This window comes from Equus caballus, chromosome 24 (assembly GCF_041296265.1).
Source record: "Equus caballus isolate H_3958 breed thoroughbred chromosome 24, TB-T2T, whole genome shotgun sequence".
Lineage (NCBI taxonomy): Eukaryota > Metazoa > Chordata > Mammalia > Perissodactyla > Equidae > Equus > Equus caballus.
The window spans coordinates 28,367,359-28,384,337 of NC_091707.1; the positions used below are offsets into that span (position 1 = coordinate 28,367,359).

The 16,979-nt window shown below is 53.8% G+C and overlaps 1 protein-coding gene across 2 annotated transcripts in view; it reads left to right on the forward strand.

Moving 5' to 3' along the window:
• The window catches only part of GALNT16 (polypeptide N-acetylgalactosaminyltransferase 16), an 86,918-nt gene extending 72,556 nt beyond the window's left edge, over positions 1-14,362 (forward strand). For both annotated transcript variants that reach the window (XM_023627988.2, XM_070249678.1), the window contains 5 exons: positions 977-1,069; positions 2,499-2,582; positions 7,431-7,572; positions 8,539-8,661; positions 12,120-14,362. In XM_023627988.2, coding sequence (XP_023483756.1) covers positions 977-1,069; positions 2,499-2,582; positions 7,431-7,572; positions 8,539-8,661; positions 12,120-12,257 — 580 coding nt within the window. In that variant the 3' untranslated portion in view covers positions 12,258-14,362. The remainder of the gene's footprint in view (positions 1-976; positions 1,070-2,498; positions 2,583-7,430; positions 7,573-8,538; positions 8,662-12,119) is intronic.
• The last annotated feature ends 2,617 nt before the right edge of the window (positions 14,363-16,979 follow it).

Genomic DNA, 16,979 nt, shown 5'->3' on the forward strand with positions numbered 1-16,979 from the left:
TGCTCGGTCTCGAGGGGCCGTGGGCCAGGTCCTAGAAGACCCCACCAACCCTGTGACCCATTCTCCTGACAGAGGCATCGGGGGGTGGGGGGCGGAGGAGTGTCGTGAGCGCCCCCAACAAGGACGAGCTTCTCACCAGGCCCTTGCTCCCTTGTGCAGCAGCACCCTCAGTCTAGCTCCCTGAACGGCCTGTCGTTTTGTTTTGCTTCCCCCACCCCATTTTTATTGTCTTTATAATTATAAAAATAATACATGTTCACTGTAAAACTTCAAGCTGTATCAATATATATAATATATACATATCTGTACGTATATTATATTTTTTACTCTTTATATCATATATAGAGAAAAAAGTGAAAGTCCCTTTTACCCAGTCTTACTCCTATCCCACTTGTTTCTCGAAAAGTAACTACTGTTAATAGATTTCTGATCCCTCATGTCAGGCCTTTTAATTCATTTTCTTGTATACAGTTTATGTACAAAGACATACACACACCATGTGTTTGAGTTTGTGATTTTATATAAATGGGGTCATGCTGCGTGATTTTCTGCCACTCAACACCAAATTATAGACATCCTTCCATGTCAGTAACCATGGTGTTCTTTTTCAAGGCTGCCTAGTACTCCCTTGTGTGGAAGGAGTTCATTATTCTCCTCTTGATGGGCATTTAGGTCATCGCCAATGTTTTATTAAATAAATATTCTTGTACACGTCCTTTTTGCCCACATGCTGGTATTTTGGTAAAATAGATTCCTTGAAGTAGAGTGTCAGAGAGTATACATACCTACAGAGTTGATGGATATTGACAGATTGCCCTCCAAAAAGACTGTCCTTGTTTATCCCACCCCAATCAGTATTGCTTTGCATACACTCCCGGGATTCTCATCGCCCTGTACTGCCCAGAGCTGGTCTGACCCTGGTCCTAACTCTGTCACCACCCTGGTGACCTTATTTTGCTCCGTCCTCTCCTTTCAGGAATACCAAGCGCACTGCAGAGGTGTGGATGGATGAATACAAGCAATATTACTACGAGGCCCGGCCCTCGGCCATCGGGAAGGCCTTCGGCAGGTGGGCCCCACCATCAGCCCTGGTTCCTCCCTCCCCCGTGTTAGCACAACCTTAGCAAACATCATCTTGATGTGTGCGCCAGGGAAGCGCTCCCAGTCTCCTTAGTAACTGCGCCTCCTGCCGCCCCCGGCTCTTCCGGCCTGCCTGGTGGGGTGTGCAATGCGGAGACAAGACCCTGGGCCTTGAAGGATGTGCAGCCTCATGGGGAGAAATAGCCGAGGGGGTAAACTTATGAAAAAGGGTCCACAAGCTGCCTGCAGGAAAAGGGACATCTGTGGGAGTGCTGAGCGCGGGCTGTCTGCAGGAAACACTTAGGGCTTTGTGTGCCCCATGCTGATCAACATCTCACTGTGCTCTGTTAGCCTGTTTTCCCCTCCTGGGCTGGTCTGACTGCAGTCTAGGTAAGCATTTTCAAAATGCAGATTGGTTGTGAAATCAATTTAGTGTGTCGTGACCAGCATTTTACAAAAATGCTGGAGAGAACTAGAACACTCGAGATTAGTACAGAACAGAATAGAAAACAATAGTTGATTGCAATTAAGGATAAGTACTGTTTTGTGAAACTCTCATTTCGGTCATATGTGTACGTGTGTGTAGCTATGTATACACACGGGTGTCCTTGATCACAATGTAAGACGTATTTATTTCTTAGGGTTGTGGTCAGAAAAGTTTGAAAACATTGTTAGTGATCATCAGTGAATCCTTCTATATTTACTTATATCTATCCTTTAAAAAAAAAGTATGTCACTATTTCTTTTAGTGGGGAACTCACATTTCCTGAGGGAGTACTTTCTGCTAGGCACTTATGCCCCTTAATTCATTTCATTCTCACAAAAACCTCCTCAGGTAGGTGGTCATGTCCCTAGTTTACTGGAGAAGAAACGGAAGCCCATGCAGGCGGTGAAGGTCATCTGTCAGTGGTCCTTCGGGTCAGTGCAGCTGAGGAAGGTGGGGAGATCTGACTGGGGTGGCCAGCAGATGCATCAGATGGTTCTTCTTTGCCAGAATTCCTGAAAGCTGTTTAAAGCGTACTTTTCTTGTTAAATCCTTCCTGCTAAACTGGACGGCAGGGAAGGAAAACTTCTAGTTCACGAAGGCTCTGCTCTCCAGGAAAATAGGAACCAGTTCGTGCTATACTAACCGAGGTCTCAGGGAGGGAGGAGCCAGAGGAAAGTGTGGCCCCCTGTGGGCTGGGGGGACCTGACAGGTGAGCAGGAATTTGAGGAGAGAATGAGGAGGAGACCCGGCCTGGAGACCCGGGCTGAACTTGCAGGTCAGAGAATGACTTAAGACAGGGGGGCCAAGGCTCCTGGTCCTGGCCCGCCAGGGATAGGCAGAAAGAGGGGCTGGCCTCCTGGAGCCCTGGGAGGGGCCTCTGCTCTCCTCCCTGGGGCTTCCTCCGACACCTGAGCCTTGCCTCCCCCTTCAGTGTAGCCACGCGGATCGAGCAGAGGAAGAAGATGAGCTGCAAGTCCTTTCGCTGGTACCTGGATAACGTCTACCCAGAGCTCACGTGAGTGCCGCCCTCACCTGTGTGCTGGCCAGTGGGGGCCGCCAACCTGGGGGACCCCCGCCCTGAGACCTCCCCAGCCCAGCCAGTCTGGCTCTATCTAGCTGTCAGTGTGGATCTCCATGTGAAGGCTCTGGGGGAACCGAGAGGACATTACCAGGAGTTAATAGTGAGGTGTGGGAGGAACCAAATTTTTAACGAACTGGGTCTTCGAGCTAGAAATGGGCGTTGCTCCCTTAGAGAAACGACACTGCCTTATGTGGCAGAGGCCACAGAGATAGTCATCCCCTTTGACTCTGCTCTCTCCCCTCTGGAGTTTGTCCCAAGGAAAAGAAAGCAACCAAAGCAGAAAACTGTTGACAAGTGGATGTTCACCGTAGGCTTCTCTCTGCTGTGAAAAATCGAGAAACGACTAACAGCAGGGACTGGTGCCGAGAATCACGATACATCGATCTGAGCACATGTTATGCGTCCAATAATATAATCATGAGGCTGTGAAAAAACGTGGAGAGATGCTGGCTCTGGCAAATGAGGACACACCTGCCCTTGGTGTATGTACTAGAGAGGCAGTGACATGTGAGTGTATTGCGCTCCGGGCCTGGAGTCACAGCCACAACGGCTGGCATGGTGCACAGAGGATTCTTACTTCAAAATCCTTCCCAGAGTCTTGGCTACATCCACAGCTTGTTTCCTCACCTCCTTCAGGTCTGGCTCGTGTCCCCTTCTGGGGCATTTGCAGACACCCCATTCCACGTCCCTCTGTGGCCTCCTCATCATCTAGCATATTTGTGGCCAGTTAATTTTGTTGTAGTCTCCCCGCCAGGACAGTAGCTCTGCGAGGGGAGAGGCGTGTGTCTGGTTGGTCGCTGCTGCACCTCTAGCCCCTAGAAGGCGCCTGTCCCAAACGGGTGCTCCGGGCGTGTTTTTGACTGAGTGAACTGCACAGTCAACAAGCCTCGGGAGTAACGTGTAAATTGGCACCCTCCCTTCTCTAGCTGTCCCCCCGGTGAACGGGTGACCCACTGTTGCCAGCTTTCTCCCAAGGATGCCCCCGTGGCTTCCAGAACACGGCGCCCCTCAGAGCCTTCATGTCCTCGAAGGAGGCAAATCTTGGGCCTCTGAGGGCAGATTTGATTTTTGGAAAACAGCCAAAGTTAGGTTGTAGCCAAGAAGTTAGATGATTAACCCAGAGAGCACAATCCTGGGTCCCAAATGCAGCGTGACAAGGCTGACACAAGTGACAAGAATAAACTGACTCTGGGAGCAATTTTCAAGGAATTCCTAAACAGTTTGAACAACGGCAGCATCCTTGAAGAAAGGTGGCCGTCTGGATAACCAGCTCCCCAGACGAGAGCCATGAAGAGAAGAGCGTTAGTGTATAAAAGTGTGATAAATGGACAGTTTCCTCAAGTGGCCACTTTGAAGGGGACAGTTTCATCCAGACGTGACAGTTCTGGGGAAAGCAGTCATTTCTTTACACTCTGTCAGAGTTCATACAACATTCTGATGGAGCCAGGGACTCTAGGCCTCGGGCGGGAGCTGGGAAGCCGTGGGAGGTGCTGGGGAGGACGGGGAAGGTGGCTTCCTCTCCCCTCCTCAGTCCCCACGCACAGTGTCCCATGTCACCCCCCGAGGACAAGAGGAAGGAGTGTTTGATAACTGTCAGAAACCCGGATCGACCACAAGACAGGAGACTAGATGAAACCAGCTATGCTGAATGAGGAGCATAAGTCATCATCTGCATCTTCCGTCACTGTGTGGAAGTTAGAAAGAAGGCCTTTTAAGATAGAAACTGCATGCCACCTGCCTATCCAGATTACTCATCCCCAGGGCACCCGTGCATGTTCCGCCTCAGTCCTCAGGGTGAAGGGCCAGGGGTGGATAGGTTGTTGGTTAGAAAGGAGATCTATAGCCCAAATGATACCAACTTTCCTCGAGACAGGGGGTCCTAATAGCTGGCCCACACTTGCAGATGGTCAATGGAGAGACTGAGGAGGCCGAGGGGAGAGGCCTTTGCTTTCCTAAGCCTGTCTGCAATCCTGCCACAGCTCTGCCCCTTATCCAGGTCAGGGTTCTGCAGCTGGCCTCATAAATAAATAAAAGCTAATTTATTGCTTTTATTATGATGGTCAGGAACAGTTGTGGAGGCTGTGCATTGCACAAGCCCACCACATTTGCAAGGTGCTAGTCACATAGTAGATATTACACATTTATTACAACCATTCCTGGCAGATGGCAGTAAAAGTAGTCCTCTAACAAAACCAGTATATGATGACAATTTTCTAACAGATGGAAGTAAATTATCTTGAGGAAGAAGTACCTATTGCTATTTCTATGAAGGTATCTTAAGGGTGAGTGGTGGCCCAGCTTGGAGGAGATCCGCAGAGAAAGACGCAGATGCAGACTTAAGAGAGCTGAGGACAAGCAGGACAGCTTAGCCTGGCTCTGCGGGGAGCTGAGAAAGGGTGGTGATGACGGCCATCCCAGCCGCTCCAGGGCTGCTGCCACACACACACCTCAGGAACTGCATCTGGTCTTGGGATTGCTGCCCGAGCCCCGGGCTTCGCCCCTAGGCATCATGGGCGGGCCTTCAGCGCCAACGGCCATTGCCACACGTGGACAGTGCCCAGCTCACCTCTGAAAGCTGATCACCTTGCACATCTCCCTGAGCAACAGCGGGTAGGAAGAGAATAGAAGGGTCTGGAACAACCCTTGGACTGCACTCCCCAGAGCACAGCTCTCAGCAGGCCCCTGGGTGGAGCAAAGCGGGTGGAGCTGTTGCCTCCTGACACCCTTGCACCCAGCTGGAATTGCAAACTCAGATCCAACAGGGCTCAGACAGGTGATGTAAACAAGCCAAGGTGGGGGGATGAGCAAATATAGGGAGTGGAGGGGACTGTGGCAAACTGGGACGCAAAGCCCCATCCGGGGGCAGCTGCTGCTCACGACAGTGTATCAGTGCCGTGCTGGCAGGCAAGCTCAGTGTGACCTGATCTTCCTATTTTTTCAAGAGAAGCTGGATTCAGATTTTTCTGTGTAAACTTGAAATTTCTAAATACTGCCGACTGATTAAAAGCACCAACAACCACACGGGGCAGGTCAGACATAACATGCAGGGGCCAGACTCAGCGCGGGGGCCGACAGTCTGCGACCTCTGCTCTGGAACCACATGACCTCTCAAGGGGGCTCTGGGGGGCTGCTCTGCTGCCAGGCGGTGGGGGAGAAAGCGAAGGCGTGTCCCCGAGGCTCTGTGGGAGCGGCCGGTCCTAGGGTCCCGGGGGATTCCAACCAGCCTCGAGGAAGGAAGACCTGGTTTGGTCAAGATCCTGCAGGATGTCCCATCAAGGAACGCCAGGACTGCCCTGCTGCCCCCAGCCCTGCCAAGTTCTCTTCCCGACACAGGTAACAGGAGGCAGGTCAGATTCGGCAAGTGGTCAGACTCTAAGCCCTCAGGGTTCCCCATCACCCTCTGTGGGTCCACAATCCCAGACTGTGTACAACCTTCTAAGCCCAGGGATACAAGCCTGCGGCAGCTGGGTGTTACCCACAGGGTAAGACCATGTGTCTTACGTCATTGTGTGTGTGTGTTTAAGCATATTTTCCTGTACATATAAAGTGTCTTAATAATATGGTATTTTGAAACACGCCTATTTTACTTAAGCATGTTGTGAACACTTTCCCAAATTACCAGACATTCTTTCACAGAGTTGTTTTTAAAGGCTAAAGGGTTTTCCATGCTGCAGATGAGTCAGAATTTACTTAGCCCATCCCCTGTTGTTGGATATCTAGAAATTTCCAATGATTTCAGTATAATCAACCACTCTGAGTTGAATAGTTGTTTGTTTGTTTGTTTGTTTTAGTGAGGAAGATTGGCCCCAGGCTAACATCTGTTGCCAATCTTCCCCTTTTTGCTTGAGGAAGATGGTCTCCGAGCTAATATCTGTGCCAATCTTCCTCTATTTGATGTGGGATGCTGCCACAGTGTGGCTTGACAAGTGGTGCTAGGTCTGCACCTGGGATCTGAACCTACGAACCCCAGGCCACCAAAGCAGAACACGTGAACTTAACCACTACGTCACCAGGCCAGCCCCTGAGATGAATAACTTGTAAACTAAATCTCTGCAAACACCTATAATTATTGAGTTCCCAGAAGTGGGATGGTTAGGTCAAAGGCATGCACATTTTTAAGGCCTTTGATACATAATACCACGTGGCCCTCAGGAGATCTGGGCCAATTCATGCTCTCACAGGCACGGTTTGAGAAGACCCAATCCCCCAGCTATTGCCAAGACTATTGATAATAAAAACAATAATAATATATGCACACACACACAAATATGTATTATTTTATACATAAATAAACATATATAAACACACACATATATATACATATATGGTAAACACTGGTAACTCTCTCATAGGTGTTTCTTTAATCATTAGTGAGATTGAACACATTTTCATATTTGTGTATTTTAAATTTGCCTCTTTAAAGCAACCCCTTCCTGTCACTTTGAGATTGCTTACTGAACCCACCTTTAGGCCCCCGCCCCTCCCCAGGCTTTCCTCTCCCTGGACTGAGGAACCCCAGGTTTCTGGCCCGAGCTTTCTCCCCATAGGGTCCCCAGGGCAGTCCATGGGCTCCCGGAGCTGCTCAGCATCCAGTGGGGCGAGGCCCAGTCTTCCCAGAGCAATGCTGCCCCCTCACCGTCCCCTGCCTACCTCCTCCTGCTGGCTGGGCCTGCCCCCCAGGGCCCCTCCCACAGAGACTGGCACCCTGGAAGCTGACTGGGCGCTGCCCTCTGGGTGAGCCCAGGGGCCGAGGCCCCATGTGACAGCTGCCTTTTCTCTCAGCGTGCCAGTGAAGGAAGTGCTTCCCGGCATCATCAAGCAGGGCGTGAACTGCTTAGAGTCCCAGGGCCAGGACACGGCTGGTAACTTCCTGCTTGGAATGGGGATCTGCAGAGGGTCTGTCAAGAACCCCCCAGCGCCCCAGGTAAGCTGCTTAGGACCTCCAAGTCAGGACCGGGAGTGGGGCGAGGGGCTTCCCTCTGCTCATCCTCATCCTCTCTCTGTCTACATCCTCCACAAACACCCTTTCCCAGGGACCCTGCAAGCTTTCCTCTCTCACTCTGTTCCTTGGGTCTGCTCCTGCCACGTTCCCATCCCCTTTCCAGCCTGTCACACAGTTGCCCCCTGAGTACAGCCGCTTTCTCCTTGCAGAGGGAGAAATGCTGCCCAAACAGCACCCAGTTCTCTCCTGGGACACAGCTGTGGGAAGCTCGTTTGATGCGCAGCAGGGCCTCCAGGACTCCTGTCTCTACACACGTGTGCAACATACGAGTGTCGATGCAGCCATGTCAAAACTAGAGCAGGTCACGCAGACCCGGGCATGGCCCAGCGCCCTGGCCGCCCTGGGCCCCTGTCCTGTCTTTCTCCTCTCCCCCAGTGTCCCTTGGTACATCCTTGATTGCCCTCTGGCCAGCTCCAGCTAAGCTCCCTCATCCTAATATTTTATTATGAAAATTTTCAAAAATATAGAAAAGTTGAAAGAATTGTGCAGTGAATACTCATACACCCACCACTATTATTTGTAGGAAATTCTACCAAAATACACAGTATATTTGCTTTATCACCTGTGTTCCCATATACCCATCCATTGCTGTGTTGTTGTTTTTTTTGAGGAAGATTAGCCCTGAGCTCACATCTGCTGCCAATCCTCCTCTTTTTGCTGAGGAAGACTGGCCCTGAGCTAACATCTGTGCCCATCTTCCTCTACTTTTTTATACGTGGGATGCCTACCACAGCATGGCTTGCCAAGAAGTGTCATGTCCACACCCAAGATCCGAACTGGTGGAGCCCGGGCCGCCAAAGTGGAACATGCACACTTAACCGCTGTGCCACCGGGCCGGCCCCCATCGCTGTGCTTTTTGACTCGGCCTTTCTGCTCCCTGTCTTGCAGGCATGGCTGTTCAGTGACCACCTCATCCAGCAGCAGGGGAAGTGCCTGACTGCTACCTCCACCTCCGTCTCCCCCGGGTCCCTGGTCACACTGCAGGTGTGCAACCCGAGAGAAGGCAGGCAGGTAAGCCCCTTGCCCCTGGGCACAGGATGGCCAGCAGCCCCAGGGGGACACGCAGCGGGGGTGGCAGCCCCTGCCAGGGGAGCCCAGGTTGAGACATAATAGACCCAAATAAACCCTCCAGAGTAAGACCTGTGGGGGCCTGAGTCAGTGTCTAGGTCAAGTCTGTTACCTTACTCATGAAGAAATGCTTCTGCAGGTAAGCGTTTGTTAAATGTCCCGCCTGCCAGCCGGAGAGCTCTGTGAGGGCAGGGACTATTTGTCTTGTCAATACATTTCCTAGCCTCTGACAGTCACCACAGCCAAAATAAGTGCGAGCTTTTACTAAGAGCTTGTGCTCAGAGTTTTACGAATCTCATCTAACCCTCCCAGCAGCCGAGCGACTCACTTTACAGATGAGGAAACCGAGGCTCGCTGAATTTAAGAAGCGTGTGTCAGGTCACACAGCCTGGAAGGGGTAGGGCTGGGCTTCAAGCCCAGGTCTGTGTGACCTCTAAGCCCACGGTCTTAACGCAGCACATAGCAGATGTTCAGTAGGTCTTTCTTGCCTGCTGCCTGACTGGGGAAACTGAGATGCAGATACAAGGATTTCCAAGCTGTCATGCCAGACTCACATGAGCACAGCCTTTTCCATGTGTCAAACACTCATCCACCCTGTCCCCATTAGTTTTGGGAGACCGGTCAGACCCACTGGTTGAGGAAGAAATGGATGCTCAGAGAGATGAAGACATTTGCTCAGGGCACACAGCAGCCAGTAAGAGAGTCAGCCCGGCTCCCACCTGTGCTGCTCTCTTCCTGGCTGGGAGGGCTGCCCCTCTGCCCAGGGAACAGGGTGCAAAGGCCAGAGGTCAGGTCCAGCTCTCCCTCTGCCCGCCCCTTCTCAGTAGCCCTCCCTGGGCCTGGCCCTGGCCAGCGGTGGGGCAGTACACAGGGCGAGGAGGGTGCCTGGCCCTCTGATTTGGTCTGCCGGGTTTTCCTCCCACCTGCTTATGTTTGTCTCGGTCAGCTTTTTCTTTAGGGGTGATTGGAGGTTTGCTTTCCATTCTGGAAAAGAAGCCAGACCCTCTCTCTGCAGCCTGTGCATGTGTGTGTGTGTGTGTGTGTGTGTGTGTGTGTGTATGCACGTGTGCATGTCTGAGAGATCTGTGGGCCACAGCCTGCTTGCTGGGCCTGCTGGATGCTTCTAAAGCACTTTCTGGTTGGAGGGATGCAGCTTGTCCCGCCAGCCCCCAGGCTGCCTGCCCTCTGCCCCTGCCTTGCAGTGAGGGGGAACCTCAGGTTCCCCTTCACCTAGAGCACAGACCTTTCTGAGGGTCAGGCCTGGAGCCCACTCCCAGCACCTCCTTGCTGAGGCAGAGCTCCCAGGGCACCCACCACTCGAATACTTCTCCTCTGGGGCTGATGCATCCATTTCCCCTTGGCGCTGACCCAGCCTGAGGGGCTCATGGGAATCTCCCTTGACCCCGGTCATTCTGCTCCTGCAAGTCCTGCCAGGCCCCACAGCACCCTGGGCACCCGTGTCCCTCTCCTCCAGGAGGACATGATGAGCAGCTCTCCCACGGCCAGTCCCTTCTAGAATCTGGGCCTCCCTTCTTGTCACTTGTTGGCCTCGTTTCTGAGGCCACTTGGGTGTCGGGTATCCATGAGGTCCCTATGCACTAGAGCGGGTGATGGAGTCAGCAGGTCCTAGCTCTGTCACCCCCCTCACCTCTCTGAGCCTCAGTCTCCTCATTTATAAAATGCCTCTGCCTCTGCTGACCTTGCAAGGACTCTGCAAGAACCGAGACTGTGGAAATGGGAGAATGCCATGAGGGGATATTGTTACTCTGGCCAGGCCAGAACTGAGTGGCCAGGAGAGTTGGGGCAGCCCCAAGACTGTGCCTGATGGCACCAGTAGGAAGCGAGAATCCTGTGATTTGGGGAGACGTCCTAATGACTGGGCGGTTCATTCATTCATCTATGCATCATCCTTCATAAAACTGCAACAGGTGCCTACCTTGTGCCAGGGAATGTGCAGATCATGTTGGCCACAAGGAGAAAAGAAGGACATGGTCCAGCAATGCCCAGCTAGGGAGAGTGTGGCCAGCTCCTCCCAGTAGGTCAGAGACTAGGAGAGCACAAGGCAATAGGATGCTGTGAGTTCCGGGGGACCAAAGGCCCTGTCCTACCCACGACTCCTGACCTTTAGGCCAGGGACTCCTCTCTCCTGCGGCCACGTGGGCCAGAGAGGCTGGATCTCAGCCCCACACCTCAGCCCTGCAATCCTAAGGGCAACCCGGGCTCCAGACCCCCCCGCCACCTTCTACTCCAGATGCACAACCCAAGTTGGTTCCCTTCTCTGCCCACCCCACGGCTCCCTGCGGTTCTAGCCCTGGCCCTGCAGCTGGCGCAGCCCATCTCCCTGCTCCCAGCTGCCCCAGCAAGAACATGGCCCCTCCCGCTCAGAGCCTTATGGGCTCCATCCATGTGCTCCCCAGCACTTCCCACTTCTTAGGGAGGACAAAGTCGATATGGGAAGAGAGGAGAAGGATGCAGGGGAGGGAAATAGGAGAGAAACCAAAATACAGAACTATCTCGCTTTTTATTCTTCCCTGAGCCTTGAAACCCGGGTCTCAGCCTCTCGTCCCTCCTCCTAAGTGTCCCAAACAACACTCCAGCCTCCATTCATAGGAACAACTCTTCTCCCGCTTGCCAAGCCCAGGGAAGGGGAGGCAGGAGGTGGGGGCACGGACCCAGGAGCCCCTTCATGACTCTGATAGGGGACCCAAGTGCTCCCACCATCCCGCCAACCTCACTCGTCATCGCTGCAGAGACAGCGGCCAGTTCCCACTGAAGAGAGTGTAGGCACCTGGCTGCACAGTTACAGGCCAGGGCAGAAGCTTAGGTGACAGGAAGAAGAAATCTTGCTTGAAGAAGTAAAAGATTCACCCAGCCCAGGCCGCAGACTCAAGTGCCTGCAGGGGGCGGGTGGGGAGGCCCTGGAGGAGAAAAGCAGGGACCAGATAGGACTCATGAACTGAGACCAGAGCCCCACCTGCAGTGGCGAGCAGGGCTCAGCCTCAACCAACTGATGCCACAGGAGGAACTGGGCCCAGGTCTAAAGAGAAGCTGGAAATGCAGATTTTTATGTCACAACTAAGCCAAATTTAAAATAAACTGTGCAGGCCACACAGAATACATCTCTGGGTTAGATTCATTCAGCCCACGAGCCTCTGATCGAGACAGTAACTTCCTGCCAAACTCCAGAAGCAAGAGAGTATCAGAAGGGATGGGGCTTAAAGCTGGTGTGGGGGGTGGGGGAGCCTCGTGTATAGGGGACACAGTCTGTTTTGAATGAGAGGTGTGTGTCCAGGTATACACAGGGCCATTGACACACATGTGAAATGAAGGTACGGATATTATTATTATTTTTGATCACTGTTTTCTTGTTCCCCTCCTTCCCCCTCTACCTCTCCCCCCAGAGATGGAGGAGAAAAGCCTCTTTCATCCAGCATTCGGTCAGTGGCCTCTGCCTGGAGGCCAAGCCCTCCCAGCTGGTGACCAGCAAGTGCCACGCTGACGCCCCGGCCCAGCAATGGCAGCTGTTGCCGCACACATGACGGTAGCCCTGGGGCCTCCTGTACCTTTTGCATGAGACTTTGGGACTGGAAGGGGGTTAGGGTGGGGGGGTGTAAAGCGGGCCGTTTCCATCTTACATTTCTGCCGGAACCATCAGCAAACACCCCTGCCACGACATACGTTTCTCCAAAGCTTTTATGGGGAGGCGCAGGGGGACATGCCCCGATGCCCTGGCCACCATTGTGGCCTTGCCTGGGGAGAGGAGAAGGTCAGGATGCTGGACTGCTGCTGGGGAGAGACTGGGAAGGTCCCCGGCCCTTTCTCCCCTCCCTTTGCCCTCCAGGGGGCCTGGACAGTGGTTTGAGGGCCCTCCTCTTGTTGGCTGGAGAGAGCAAGGACAGAAGCCCACCCAGGGCCCTGGCGGGGTCCTGGGGCCATCCCATGGGATTGGGCAGGAGAGGAGAATGTGGGCAGCATGAATGGGGATCCTGAAGCTGAGGAGAGAGGGGCAGCCTGCGGGCAGGGGAGGTGGAGAACAGGAAGGAGAGGAGAAGCTCAGTGGCCTGTCCCAGGCAGCTGCTGGGTTGGGTGCGGGAGGGATGGGATCCAGGGCAAAGGATGGGTAATTTGCAGAAGGATATGGGTGGCAGAGCAAGCCGAGCCCCAGAACATGGGTCTCCTCCTGAGGACCCCATCCCCCGCTTGCTGTACCAGCCCCAGGGTGTGTGCCCCCCGTCCTGCACTCTGGACCCCACATTCTTAGTAAGAGGTTGCAGGGGGATCTTCAGGGATAGCCTTGGAACACAGTTTATTGAACAGATCCCATTTCTGTTTGGCCATGTGTCAGGCCAAGACCTCTCCCTTGGGCCTTAATGACCAGCTGGTGCCCTGTCCCCCTGTCTGGGCCCACTGTGACGACTCTGTAAGGACAGGCAGCCACCAGGCACGACTGAGCAGCCCCATCCTCATTCATAGTTTTTGACTCCTGCCTTCTCAAAAGCCTTTGCCTCTGCAAGTAGAGCATTATGGGGTCGGGTGGCCAGTAAGAACAGGACCTTCTTTCTGGGGCGTAAACATTCTCCGAGTCTTCAGGGAGTAAGTCATGCAGGCTGAGCTTCATCCTCACCCTCGCCCCCCAACTACTGGAGGGAGGCCCTCAAGGCTCAGCCGCTGCAGTGGGCCAGGAGGCCGGCTGGTGGCTCCTGCTTGTGTAGAGAGCTCCCAGTTCCTTCTCACAGCCCCTGGGCCTCTTTTCCCTACCCCATGGCCTGGTCTTGGAGCCACTTCTGCTGTTCTCCACGTTCCTCTTCCCCCACCCCACTGGCTCAGGCACTGTGATCTTGGCCAAAAGACTGGTGGTACCAGGACCCCTCAGGGGTCCCTCTCCCAAAGCAAACCAACCTGGGGCCCTCTAGGGAGTCCACAGATTCCAGAGGGCCTAGGAATCTCCTGAAATTGTCCTCCAAATAGCACATGTGTGTGCACATATGCATTTCCCTGGGGAGAGGGTCCATGGATTTCCCCAGCTTCTTACAGAGGTCCCTGCACCCCAAAGGGTCTGAACCTCAGCTCTGGACTGGAGCTACCATCCACGTGAGCTGCCGTGCCCCTCTCCCTCCCTGGTGTGCCTAAACTGCCATCGTCCTGCTCTCTCCATGTGGCCCTTGGGGCCAGGAGCCAAGTGTCCACGGTCCACAGCGCCCGCCCTGGAGGGCTCTCAGTGGCTTCCCCTCACCTCCTGGCTCTCAGCAGTATCCTCTCAGCAGTGCTCCTGTGCCCCAGTGTGCACCCCCTGGGCTCACCAGCGTGGGGCCCTTGGCCAGCCTTCTCCCGTCCTCCGTTGTGATGTTTCATCTGCCACCATCTCCGTGGTGTGTGTCCACTCCAGTGGGCAGCATGGACCTTTGGGGATGGGGAGGGTGGGCTTCTCTCACTGAATGTAAGAGGACTACTTCTCAGAGAGCCTTCGAGAGGCCCCCCTCCCTGTGGTCAGACCAGGCTCGGCACGTGTCAGTGTCCTTTGTGGGACTCAGCCCTATTCTGTTTTGCTTTTCCTCTTCTTGACCAAAGCATGTGCCACTAGCTGTCCCTGAGGACCTTTTCTTTATGGAACACACACCTGGAATAAAACCACTTCTCATGTGTACACATGCACCAGCGCCTTCCTTTCTGACTCCAGGGCCAAGCCCTTCAGCGCCACCCTCCCCTGCCTCGTGGGGAAGTTGGGGCCTCTGTTCTGTAAAAGTGAAACTGAACACGCTCAGGTCTAAGCCCCTCCTGCACCTGATAGCTTGCTCCTCAGCCTGCGTGCGCTGTGGTACCCCAGGAACTCCTGGACGACAGGCTGGCTGCTTGGGGGGAGCCAGCAGGTGGCCCTGCTGCTTGGGAAGGCTGGGACCAGAGCCTAGGCTCCTGTGGCCTCATTGTGGGGCCCTAATTGGGGCTTCAAAATGGAAACCAAGGGTTTTCTCCAAATGATTGCCTTTTGCCAGCCCTCTCTCCTTCCCCAGGCCCCAGCCCTGGCCCCTCTGACCTTCCCCCCAACTCCTCTCCCACACAGGAAGGTAGTGGTAACAGTGCAAGTGTGACAATCTCCCTGGGTAGAAACAGCAAAATAATTCCAGAAAGAGTCCTACCAGCCTAGCCTTGTTTGATGGGGTAGCAGCTGCTCTGCCTAATGTTTCCATAGAAACAAATGCAAAACCCCCAGCATTTCTGTGATCAGAAGCTGAACCTACCCAGGTAAAAATAAACGCGGCTTCCGAGCACATGTGAACGGCAGCAGGCAGGCCGGTGCGCGACTAACCCTCTCCTGAACGGATGCAGCCATTTCCACCCCAACCCCCACCCTGTCTCAGAGCTGCTCAGTGGTGATTCCCCAGAATTTCTAGCCACCAGGCCTCAGGGGCCTGGAGCAAAGACCTGGGGCTGGTGACAGTTCCAGGCACACAGTGTGGCTGCAGAGTCCAGCTTGGCCTAAGCTGGGCAAAGGCAGTGACTTATTGCAGAAGACTCTGGCCGCAGTCTCTGTCAGTCCGTCTGTCCTCTCAAGGAGCACAGCCCACTGCCCACTGCCTTCTCGGGCCTCCCTCCTGGCCAGACTCTGCCAGCTTTCCACTTTCTGTTTATTTTTACTCCCAGCCTTAAAGGCTCTCAGGCTGCTTCTTTTGCCCTCCTCCAAGCCTACCTCTCCGGAGGCCCATTTTCTCTCCCACTCCCTTTCTTTTCTGGAAACAAAGGTTGTTAGCCTTTAGCAGTTCCTGGAGGACTCGGCAAAAGCCCTTGGGCTGACCCCTTGCAACAGGCCTTACATGACCCAGAAGAGAGAGTATCCCAGAGCACAGGCGTAGGGGGCGGGAGCAACATCTGCACGGGGCCAACCTCTCGTTTGTCCAGCAGGGAGGGGTTCCTCCATCCCCGGGCCTCTGTGGCTTGGCTTCTGTGTTCACAAAGGCTGTTCCCTGGGCCCCTCAGTAGAGGTCTCCCCATTTGCAGTTGGGAGAAGTAACCTAGACATCTCTGTCCTCCAGGGGGTCTGGACCCCCATGCCTTCAAAGAGTCTTCCAGCACTGCATGGGGTGTGGTCCTTTCCCGCTTGTGGAACAGGAAAGGAAGCCTGGAAAGGAGAGGCTGGAGTTCATAATGTCCACAACTTCATTCCCGACAGTGTTCTCAATGTCTTTGGTATTTGTGTGTCCCCTGTGATGGTCTGAGTCAGTTTCCTCCAGAAGGAGGGAGGGGGACCCAGGCGGCTTGTCTCATCTTAAGAGATCTTCACCGCCAGGCCCTCAGCAAAGACCTCGGGAAGGAGCGGGGAGGGGCCGCTCCCTCCTGGTCTGGCAGGCGTCCTGTGTGCATGGCAGACTGAACGGAGGCTCCGGCGCCCTCTGAGGATGGCCCTCTGCTGTGGAATTCAGCCCCGTGAAGTGGAGGAAGAGTGCAGAAGGAGTACGGGCTCCAGAGGCCCGATCAGCTGGGGCCGCCCCGCTCTGCCGCTTCCTAGCTGTGTGGGCCTGAGCAAGTCAGCTCGTCTCGCAGCCTTGGTTTCCTTGCCTGTAAAATGGGGGTACTCGTAGCCCTAGAGGGCTTTTGTGAGGACTGATTTGTTCAACAACTGCAAAGCATCTTGCCCTTTCTAAATGCTTAATAAACATGTGTTATTGCTGTTAATAATCAACATTTTCTGAGTGCCTGCTACATACGAGGGGTGATGACACAAAAGTAAACAAGATAGAAATGGGCCCTGCCCTTAAGAACAGGTATTCTAGCAGAGAGAGGGCCAAATCAACAGACAGCCCTAACAGCACACGATTGAAACCACAGGGAAGGTGGCAGCTATGGGAGCGAGGGGGCCTCTCACTGTGGCCTCGGGGCACATTCTGGGCAACACCTGCCTCAGGCTGGGTAAAGGGTGGGCTGGTGAGGCCTGGTGAGCTCAGTTGTCCACAATAGCTGGGCTGGCAGCTCGATGGGTAACTGCTGAGTGGCCTGGGCTTTTCACCCAGTGCACGCAGCATTGTGGCAATGTAGACCAATCTGTATTTATAGGGGAATTCTAGAAGGAAGCTATGGGAGCCATTTAAACCCAAAAAAAACATGCCTTCTGTTTCTTGAGCCAGTGACCATTCCTCTGGCTCATTTTTCTTCCTTGGGGAGGGCAAAAGAAAGAGTGGGACCAGGTGGCCTGGAAAATTCAGGGATTCTTATCTGGAGAGAATGAACACAAAATGACCAGGAGGTTTTCTCTTTCCTCCCTGGCTCAG